This window comes from Mustela nigripes, chromosome 16, assembly GCF_022355385.1.
Source record: "Mustela nigripes isolate SB6536 chromosome 16, MUSNIG.SB6536, whole genome shotgun sequence".
In the NCBI taxonomy this organism is placed as follows: domain Eukaryota; kingdom Metazoa; phylum Chordata; class Mammalia; order Carnivora; family Mustelidae; genus Mustela; species Mustela nigripes.
The window spans coordinates 36,883,158-36,893,640 of NC_081572.1; the positions used below are offsets into that span (position 1 = coordinate 36,883,158).

A 10,483-nucleotide genomic window follows, 5' to 3' on the forward strand; every position below is an offset into this window, starting at 1 on the left:
AGCTCAGAAGCTGGAAGTCGGGGACACAGAGGCAGGGTGTCAGGTGCAGGGTGTTGGAGCGCCCTCTGCTGGCCATCCCTGGTCACGGAGGAGGGGTGGGTGAACCCTTATCGCAGGTAGGCAGGAGGGATGGCCAGCTAGACCTAAAACTGGTTCAGAGTCCAAGGTCCAAAGAGTTAAAAAAAAAAAAATCAACAAGCCAAACACGTCAGCAATAAACGAGGATCCAAGGATCAACACATTGTTTTTCTCTATGTATTAGTAACATAATCTGTAACAGGAACATGAGCTCCATCAGGTAGGTGTCCTTAGACTGGGAACGGGGGACATGGTTTTCGGAGGCCCAAACCCTACGCCTTGCTCCAGTCTGTGCACTCTCTAATCCTGCTTTATGGTCACCTTCCCAATGACGGATCTGGGGGGAACTGGGGTGGTTCCACCCTGCTCCCTCCCCCAAAATAAAGATGGGTGTCAAGTAAGGTGGAGAAATCACATGGATCCGATTTTCAGAACTGCCTGCCTCCCACCTGTGTGACCTGGGAGAATTTCTTTGACTTCTCCAAGCCTCAGGGGCCTCATTTTTAAAACAGAGAATCTCTGCTTCACTACTGCAAGGATTAAATAAAAGAAGGCATACACAGTGGCCGACACCCAGCACACACGAACTACACGCGCCCTTTCTCCAGTCCTCTCCTTCCACTGAACTTACATCTTACTAATTCAGCTGTGCCAGGTCCCACCCCGCTCTTTCAGCAAACACGGAGGGAGGCACCGCCTCTCTCCCCCAACCGGCTCTGAAGCAGTCAGAGTCCAGAGAGCCGTGAAGTCAGACTGGACGACCAGCCTTTCTCCCGAAGCTGAAGGGACCCCCTGAGAGGATGAAGGTCTCCGGGGCTGCCCTCTTTCTCCTCATCCTCATCCTCACCACTCCTGCTTTGCACGGCCAGTCAAGTGAGTCCACCTGTCCTTGGAGGGCAGCAATGAGAGAGGGACACAGAGCAGCAGGCAGTGAGGTGATGTCAAGAGACCTGTCAGGTCTCTGCCATCAGCCGCAGGGCCTCCCCCCTCCCACAGGCACACCTGCTGTTCACAAACTCTTCCCTTCACAAGCAGAGCTGGGCTGGGGTCCAGACCCCCGCTGGGGTCATCGCACAGTTTCAGGAAGCTGGGTCAAGGTCACGTCAGGGGTCCCAAGGATGGAGAACAGGAATGATCCTTTGGGGGAGCCAAGGAAGTAACCGAAGAGATAATAAATGTGAGCAAGGAAAGGAGAGCAAGACAGGTGGACGAGAAAAGCAGCAGATGCTCTGGGAGAGCGGCCGAAAGGTGTTGGGGAGGCGGCTGTGCCCAGCAGTGGGGACTCTGAACCTAGACACCCCTTCATTGCAGAGTCTGGCACAGATTTCTGGGACTATCATGGAAGCCAAAAGAAGGCCTAATGGGATGCCCAGGTGTGCAGTGCAAGGATTTCATGGCCTCTATCCATATTCCTCAGCCAGGTCTGGGGAATGCACATAAAGTCCATAGAAAAAGTCCACATAGAAGAGAGGAGAAGCCCATAGAAAAGAGGAAAAGAGGATGGGGTGGAAAGCTTTTGGCACCATGGGGAGCTTGGGACCTATGGAAAACAAGGTTTGTCTAGCCCACTTTCTACCCCTGACTCAACCACCATTTATGAAAGAGACCACATCCTACCTTCAAGTGCCCCGGCCCTTCTTTTCTCTCTGAGGCTACCCCGGGCACGTGGTCTGGCTGGACTCTGCCTGTATGAGCCCTCAGGGGAGCAAGGGTCACACACACCATGGAATCTGCTCACACACTCTCAAAATGCCCCTGAACTCTGTAAACTTTGCTTTGAGTACTGGGGTCATGGACATCACTATGAGCAGAGCTGCAACTGGTGGGTGGCAGGAGGCAACCATGCCCTTGGGGAAGGTTGAACAGACCACTGCAATGGGTTCAGTTTTTCAAAAAGAGAAAATGGGCCACCCAAAGCATGGATGGGCCAAATGGTACTCTCGCAATATTCCAGTCTTGGCCACCGGCTGGAAGCAAGGGGTCAGGCTGTAAAGGGTTTTGCACTCTGCGGTTTTGGGGGATGGGGGAGGTCTCTGCCTGCCATCCTCTGTGATATCCCGAACTGATGAGCAGCCAGAGCTCAAGGGAAACACAGTCCTCACAACCAACTGAGGCCAACATCCTGTCAGCATCAAAGAGAGGCGGGAAAGTGGCATTTCCAGGCGAGAAGAATGGTCATTCCTACCATCTGCTTTCAATTATAACAAACACTTGACAGACTTTCTATGTGCTATGCTCTGAATTAAGGGTTTTACCAGCATTTTCTCAACTAACCCTCACCCAGATCCTAGGATATAAGCATCTTTTTTACCCTCGTTTCATAGACGAGGAGACCTAGAGAGATAAAACCTACCCATGATCTAAACCATTGAGTCAAGATTGCTATTCAAGATGTCTGACCCGAAGCCTAAATTCGAACACTTTTCTTCCCGCCCTAACTTCTCTGGCTCATTGCTCGTCTTACCCTACTCTCCCGGACGTCAGCCCCTCTAATACCTCTGGATAGAGTCCACTCTCCCCTCCCACAGCTCAGGCGTGTTGGTCACCCCCCACCCCAATTTTGTCTCTCTTTATTATTATTATTATTATTATTATTATTATTTATTTATTTGAGAGAGAGAGCGTGAGTCAGGGTGGGGAAGGGCTGAAGGAAAGGGAGAAGCAGGCGTTCCACTGAGCAGGGAGCCTGACTGATGGGCTCCATCCAGGACCCCAGGATCATGACCTGAGCCAATGGCAGACACTTAACTGACTGAGCCACCCAGGTGCCCCAATTTCATCTCTTATGTCTTTCTTGTCACATTGCATTCCAGCCATCTGCAACTGCTCGGTGCTCCCAACACACACACAGTTTCCCCCACCTTTGGACCTTCATACACCATTCTTTCTTCCAGACCCCACAACCCCTTTGTCTGTCTCAGTCCTGCTCAGCCTTCAAGAATCGAGCCAGGCACCACATGCTATGGGACTTCTTCCGCAGCCACCCAGGCTGGGTTAGGTGTCCCTCATTCTGTTTCCAAAGCACCTTGTGCCAAATTCTGTTCTATCACAGACCATGTTCACTGTAGTATTTACCTCTTCACTTTCCCTTTTCACCCTGACTAGACTGGAAGATACTCAAGAGGTTGTGACTGTGGCTTCCTCATGCTTTTTGCCCCCCTGAGAGCTTGGCATATAATAGGAGCTCGATACATGTTTGCCAAACCAAGCCCTGGTCCACCAGCAAAGGTGAATAGCCAAGGCATTTGCATTCAATGAAGCTCATCAGAGGCTGGAGGTTCTACATGTGTGTCCTCACCCTCCTTTTTTTTTTTAAAGATTTTATTTATTTATTTGACACTCAGAGATCACAAGTAGGCAGAGAGGCAAGCAGAGAGAGAGGAGGAAGCAGTATCTCCGCGGAGCAGAGAGTCCGACGCGGGGCTCGATCCCAGGACCCTGCGATCATGACCCAAGCAGAATGCAGAGGCTTTAACCTACTGAGCCACCCAGACGCCCCCTCCCCCCCCCTTTTATCACTTTCTCTGTTACCCATCAAGCTATCATCAGCCCCTGCTAACAGATGGCTTTGCCATGGGAGGTGTGGAATGCCAGCGATGGGAGGTGAAGGCAGGCAACCACGGGCTCCCTTTACACATGCTTGGCTCAGCTTTCAATGTGATTCCCCCAGAAAGTCCTGCGTCGTTGAACAGTTCTCACACCTGCTGCCTGAAGCATCATGAGAAAGTAATGCCAAGGAAAATGGTGGTGGGATACAGAAGGGCCCTCAACTGCTACCTGCCGGCAATCATGTAAGCATTCCCCGCAGACACTTCCGTGGAGGGGAGAGGGGAACCCGGGGCGGGAAGGAGACGCACAGAGCCAGGAAGTCTCCATGAGAGAAGGAGCAGAGTCGTGATTCAGGACTCGGGCTTTGAATCTGTCTCAAACCCAGGCAGGCCTGGGTTGAATTCTTGACTTTGCCACTTAGAGCTGTGTGAGCAGATAAATGGCAGCCATCTTGGCTGAGCGGGGAACAGGCTGAAACAGGGATGATGAGGTCTAGAACCCAGACAGGGAGGCCTTGTGGGGGAACTCAGGTCGGGGAGGCCCGGGGAGGCCATGAAGAATAGGAGACGAGGCCCATGAGAGCTAGGAATGGGGGAGTGTGGATGGGACCCCCCCCCCACCCCACTCCGTGACCCCACCCCACTCCGTGACCACTGACCATCTACTTCTGCCTCCACAGCTTTGTCACCAAAAAGAACCGAGAGATCTGTGCCAACCCCCAAAACAAATGGGTCCAAGAGTACCTCAGGGATCCCAATATACCTTTGCTGCCTCCCAGGAACTTGGCCCAGGCTAGAAGTGTTAGGCCATAGGAAGGCCACAACGCCACAGCTCTCCACGACCATCAGGCTTCAGTGGGAGTCCAGGTTCTGTAAAGAAAGGAGCAGGCCTGTGAAAATGTGGCATCTGGGGTGGGGGGCTGGCGTGTGGTCTGAATGAGAAGCTAATTAAATGTACTTTAAACATGTTCTCGGGGCGCCTGGGTGGCTCAGTGGGTTAAGCCGCTGCCTTCGGCTCAGGTCATGATCTCAGGGTCCTGGGATCGAGTCCCGCATTGGGCTCTCTGCTCGGCAGGGAGCCTGCTTTCTCCTCTCTCTCTCTCTGCCTGCCTCTCTGCCTACTTGTAATCTCTCTCTGTCAAATAAATAAAAATAAAATCTTTAAAAAAAAATTATAAAAATAAATAAATAAATAAACATGTTCTCAATCTCTGGAGGAAATGCCAAAGTTAAGGGAGACGGGGAGAAATGCATTCTTAATACACAGAAATACATATTTCACATCCTTCTAGTTCTTTCATCACCTCACCTCACCCCCCCCCCCCCACACACACACACACCAGCCGGCCCAGATAATTATGCTCAGCTTCCAACCATCCGGAAACTCTCTGGCCTCTGACTCATTAAAACCCACACAGAATTCTTGACTTTCCCTGTCCATCTTCGTCCCTTTATTAGATTTCTTCTTCTTTTCTTCTAAAACACAGCACTTTTTTTAAAAAAAAGCAGGTCAGAGTGGGAAACTTCACATTGTAATAGTTTCTGTCCTTGTCGCAGAGGTTTTGCTAGATCCCCCAATATGCGGATATGTGGTCTTCCCCAGGCAGGGCCAGACCGGAGACAGAAGTAGGGATCTCAGCTCCCGGCTGAGCCAATGGCATGTGTCACACTGAATGTCTCCAGGCCTTATTCAGGCTGCAGGACTTGTCAGGGGTTTCATTCCTTCTTGAGGACAAATAATGTTGCACTGTGTGTATGCACCACATCACCCCTTCCTCCATCAGTGGGTGTCTTGGTATCCATGCCCCTTTCCTTCACATTAGCCAGAGTTAGTGGATCTTGGTTTCTGTTATATGCGCCCCAAGCATTTTAACTTGTATGGTTATCAATCTCCAGCCAGGGTTCAGAGACAGGTAAGGGTCTGAGGCTCTGACCTACATGCTTCCTGCCCTTGTCCCTCACAGGGAGCCTGTGTTAGAACCTCCTGGAAGCTCCTGCTCCTTGATCTAGGGATTTCTCTCCACCTTTTTTGCTGTTGGAGCTGAGGAGTTAACGGCTGAATATGAGTAAAAGCCTCCCTCTAGTAGCTCACAGCCCAGGGAGGCCAGAATCACTAACAAATACAACATAGTCAGGCCCAGGCCTTTGTTTCCAGAGGCCAACATGGACATGGAGGGGTGGCAGGGCTTAGCCTGACACAGGAGCCAAGACAAGTTCAACATGTACACCCCAAGGCAGCAGGAAGTTTCAAAGTCCTGAGCCAGCACCAGGGTCAAAGTCAGGGAACCAGAGTTCAAAGCCTAAATGACAGGATGGGGATGGGGTTGAAAACAGGAAGCACAGGCCAGGGCCAGGATCCTGACAAGCTGGAAAGGAAATGTTTATTCTCTCTCTCTTTCTCTCTCTCTCCCTCCCTCTGGGTCCATCAGAGTTCAGAGGTGAGATGTCAGTCTGAAAACCTAATTGAAAGTCTATATACAAAGTCAAAGTCCCATCCTAGCACATCATATAAAGCTTGCCAGAAACTCCTAACGGTTCAGCACTGGAAGTACTTTCCTTCAGAGCTTTCAATTGTTTTTAAAGAGGGCTGTTCCTAGTCTTTTCAAGGTACACGGATGCCTGGCTTTAAACACACACACACAAACACAAAGGACCCCCTCACTGGGGACACACAACGATCTGCCACCCCTGACCATCCTAAAGCAAAGACCTCACCCACATAAACCAACCAGCTCACATGACTGACAGCCTTATGGGATGGAGGTGGTTGATGGGGGCGGGGGGGCAGCGGAGGGGGGTGGAATGCCTGACCACATGTCCCCTCTCCGCGCATTCATTCACTGCCCCATGAGGATTTGGACCAGATGATGGATGTCCTAAGACCAGCTTCGGCGGGGTCAGTAAGACATATTATTTGGCTCCAGAGCGGCCTTTGAAAATAAGCTGGGTGAACACGCCTTCTCCCCACAAGAGGGGACATACGTTGATGTGCGTGTGTGAGTGACTTGTGGAGAGTCGTCAGCAGCCTGAACTAGGATTAGCAGGACAGGGTTGATGCAATGGTTTAAAAGCATTGGCTCCAAATCGAGAAAGGCAAAATCGAGGCTCAAATCCCAACTCTGCCATTTACTGCGAGACCTTGGGCAACTATGAAATCCTTCCAAGCCTCAGTTTTGACGTTTATAAAATAGGTCAAATAACAGGACCTACCTCCGGATGTGGAGAGGGTTAGGAGAATGCTTAGCACAGAGTATGTGCCCAGTAGATGAGCCTTATTATTCCATCATCTGACTTTCCTTTAAGACCATAGGATGTAGGACAGAAAGAAGCTTTCTCTCATTGTGAGGTAAGGCAACCACGGTTCAGAGAAGGAAGAGCAACTTGCCCAAGGCCTCACTATGAGACATCAGCAGACCTGGCATTAGAAATGGGGGCTATATCTTAAACAGAAGAAGCTTCTGGTCTACATGAGGCTGAGGACTGTGTGAGAACAGGGAAAACTAGATCCACCTCACAAAGAAAGCAATAGCTCAAGACCTGAGAGCCTCCTTTTCCATGATCTGGGACCCTGAGACCTTGACCTCTGTGTGGCTATCCTGTGATTGCTGCCAAGAAGTTTTGAGGAAACAACAGGCAGACGCAGGGAGGGATGGTGCATCTCTCCAGAGCCTGGCGTTTACCAGTGATGGCCTTTTCCTCTTTGAGTCAAGTTTCCTCGTCTGCAAAATGGAGCTGACCCCTTACAAAGCTGTTGTGACAATCCCCAGCTACAGGGTCTGGCACAAGCACTATAATAAAATGGAAAATGTTACTCTCTTAATAGCCAGAACAAGAACTCTTTTCATGGAGGAAACAACCTCTGGTAAGGAAATGTGTCAGTAACCCCAGTTAAGACAGGAAAGTCCCCCAGGACAGGACTACAGACTGGGGCCAAGACCAGGGGGAGGGGTGAACCAAGAGGAGGGACTGTGTTGCCTTTGAGAGCCAGAAAATGGTTGGGGAGAGCGGTTGGGGAAGCAGCTGGGGCCAGTGAACGCCCTGAAGCCCTCTTCCTCCCTGAAGCCCTCAAGAGTCCCATCAATTATGCAGCTCCCAGAATACCTGATGTGAATGATTTGGGGGGAAGTGAAAAGGGGGATCACTCTTTGGTGAGGTTCACATGGAAGTGAGACAGGGTCAGCGCCTCAGGGCAAGGAATTAGAGACTGAGAAATGTGAAGTCAGTCCTTGGAAAGTCACAGAAGTCTTGCAGAAATTTTGGATTGCCCCAGGCAGTAGAAGTGGGAGGGGGGTTGGGTAGTGAAAGGACTCCCGAGCAGTTCTCAAGATCCAGGGATGTGCCCAGGGTGGCTCCTTCAGACTGGGTGGTGAGGAAAGGCCTCACCAAGGAGGTGACATGCAACCTGATGGCTCAATGACGATCACATGAGGAATGAAGTTTTCCAAGCAGGGGGCACGGCCAGTGCAACGTACTGGGCAGGAACCAGCTGGGGGAGCGGGAGCAGTGCTGCTGGAGCATACAGCCAGGACAGCGGGATGAGCAACCAGGAAGGCGAGAGCAGGACAGGGTTCTTTGGGAGCCCAAGTAAGGGGAGTGTGATTTATATCAGGGGAGGGGAAAGCCATTAGGGATGGTGTTAAGCAGCCATAGAGCATCACCTAATCCATCTGTTTAAAGAAACCTGGCCAGGGGTGCCTGGGTGGCTCAGTGGGTTAAAGCCTCTGCTTCTGGCTCAGGTCAGGATCCCAGGGTCCTGGGATCAAGCCCCACATCGGGCTCTCTGCTCAGCAGGAGGTCTGCTTCTCTTCCTCTCTCTCTCTCTCTCTGCCTGCCTCTCTGCCTACTTGTGATCTCTGTCTGTCAAATAAATAAATAAATAAATCTTTATAAAAAAAGAACCTGGCTGCTCTGCAGACATGGATTCCTGGAGACAAGGGAGACCCGTCTGGACAACCCTGCAGCGATCCAGGCCACAGATGATGGTGCCTGGGGCCAGGGAGGAAGTGGTGAAGGTAGACGAAAAGGAGCGGATTAGGGAAATGCTTAGGGGACAGAACAGAATAGAAATACTGAGAAAGATTTGGGCTTGAGCAAGTAGGGAGATGTTGGCACAAGTTCTAGAAATGGGGAAGCCGGGGGGGGGCAAGCAAGTTAGGGAATGGAATCAGGATAGGGATATGACAATTTTGAAATTCTTGTTGGGCATCTATGTAGCCATCCTGGGCAGGGAGTTGGTTGTGAGTCTGGAATGCCAGAGAAAGCTCAAGCTGGAGATATAAAGCCATGGGACCAGACAGGGTCAGCTAGGAAGGTGATGAGCAGTGGGTTCTGGGGTCCCTTTAGAGATAGATCAGAGCAGGAGCCACACAGACATAAATAATAAATAAAATCTTTAAAAAAGTATTCAACCTCTCTGAGCTTTACTTTCCTGTTCTATAAAACAGAGACCAAAACAAATACCTACAATTGCAGGTTATTAGGAAAATCACACCGGTCACCATATGCCAAGTGCCCAGTCCTGTGCCTGGTTCATAGCAGAGTCAGCACTTAGGGCTCCCGTGTCAGAGAAAGAATGCAGCAGGTTCTCACTGGTAAGGGAAAGAGGACGGTTCTCAGTTCCCACATTGCCCCTTATAGCAGAGGAGTAGCTGGGGGAAAGGACTGAATCATAAAGGGCAGGATCAAAAACATTTGTGAGCATAGTTGCTTTCACCCTAAGCACACCCTCAGAACCTCCCTCCCTCTTCCCCTTGTCTTCTTCCCAAACAGGAGCCTTCCCCACCAGACTCTGTAACATGGCGCTTCTCATCTGAACCACAGAACATAGCTGATCTGAGGGACTATTTTCTCATTTCTCCCAAGGGTGATGCATAGCTAGCCCCATCCTAGATGCAAAGGATTGAGAAGTGAATCCATTATATCTAGTGCATGTCTTTGAACTCAGTTTAAAAAGGCTGCCTTGGAGGCAAGGACCATCACTCTGAATTCACTGTTTGCACCTAGTAGGTTTCACTAAATGTCTATGCATGAAATTCACACAAATGCCTTGGGCTGGCTGGGCAGAAGGTGTGTTCCAGAGTCCATGTGAGGAGCCCTTTAGGCTGTGAGTCAGGGCATCAGGTCAGGAAGTGCCACCATGGAGATGGCATGTCAAGCTGGGCCCTGGAGGGTGAGGGTTTGTAGCCACTGCAAAACTGGTCTAATCTGACTTGATCTTGGGAAAATTAGTGGCCAGTGCCACCCAGTGGTTAAGAACCACAATGACTAGACCCTGTGATTCCTTAAAGGGCTCACATACATGGTCTGGTTCAAGAAGCAAGATCGGCTTGTGCATGATGCATAAACCCAGCTGCTGAGATGGCTCTTCCTGGTGCCCACACCTTCCCATCTCCCTGATTTCTCCCATTGTGCAGGGAGCGGAGGTTCTCGGGCCCCACGAATGCACAACAGATAAAGATCCTACTCTCACAGAGCTTACGTGTTTGTGGGGAGAGAGACCATACACAAATATTCACAACATCAGGCAGTGAAAAATTCTACAAAGAACAAAGCAGAGCAAAAGTAACAGCGAGGAGTGCAAATGGAAACTTTGTACTATTTGCTAGAAGCCACCAAGAAACCTAATTTAGTAAACTTGTCACCTTAGGTTCCGCTTCCAGCCGAGAGAACTGCACACCGAACACATCTAATAAATGGATACCATATTCTACAAATAAAAGCTATAAACTCCAGACAAAATGTTTAAAATTCAGTTGCGAGCGCAGGAGACTGTGCAGGTGTTGGAGGTTAAAAATTGGAGTTGGCAACAGGCGTGGAGTGGTTTGGGTTTGAGGTCTGGTGCAGGGCTCACCATGAAA

At 50.3% G+C, this 10,483-nt stretch overlaps 2 protein-coding genes across 2 annotated transcripts in view; one reads left to right on the forward strand and one right to left on the reverse strand.

Moving 5' to 3' along the window:
- LOC132003486 (C-C motif chemokine 3-like) overlaps positions 1-1,838 on the reverse strand; it is an 80,336-nt gene extending 78,498 nt beyond the window's left edge. Inside the window, exon 1 of the mRNA XM_059378978.1 lies at positions 1,696-1,838. The gene's annotated coding sequence lies outside the window, so the exon portion shown is untranslated. The remainder of the gene's footprint in view (positions 1-1,695) is intronic.
- Positions 779-4,792, forward strand: CCL16 (C-C motif chemokine ligand 16). Its single transcript, XM_059378977.1, has 3 exons — positions 779-951; positions 3,749-3,869; positions 4,307-4,792. The coding sequence occupies exons 1-3, from the start codon at positions 879-881 to the stop codon at positions 4,437-4,439; spliced, it is 327 nt and encodes a 108-aa protein (XP_059234960.1). The 5' UTR covers positions 779-878; the 3' UTR covers positions 4,440-4,792.
- Positions 4,793-10,483: the final 5,691 nt, after the last annotated feature.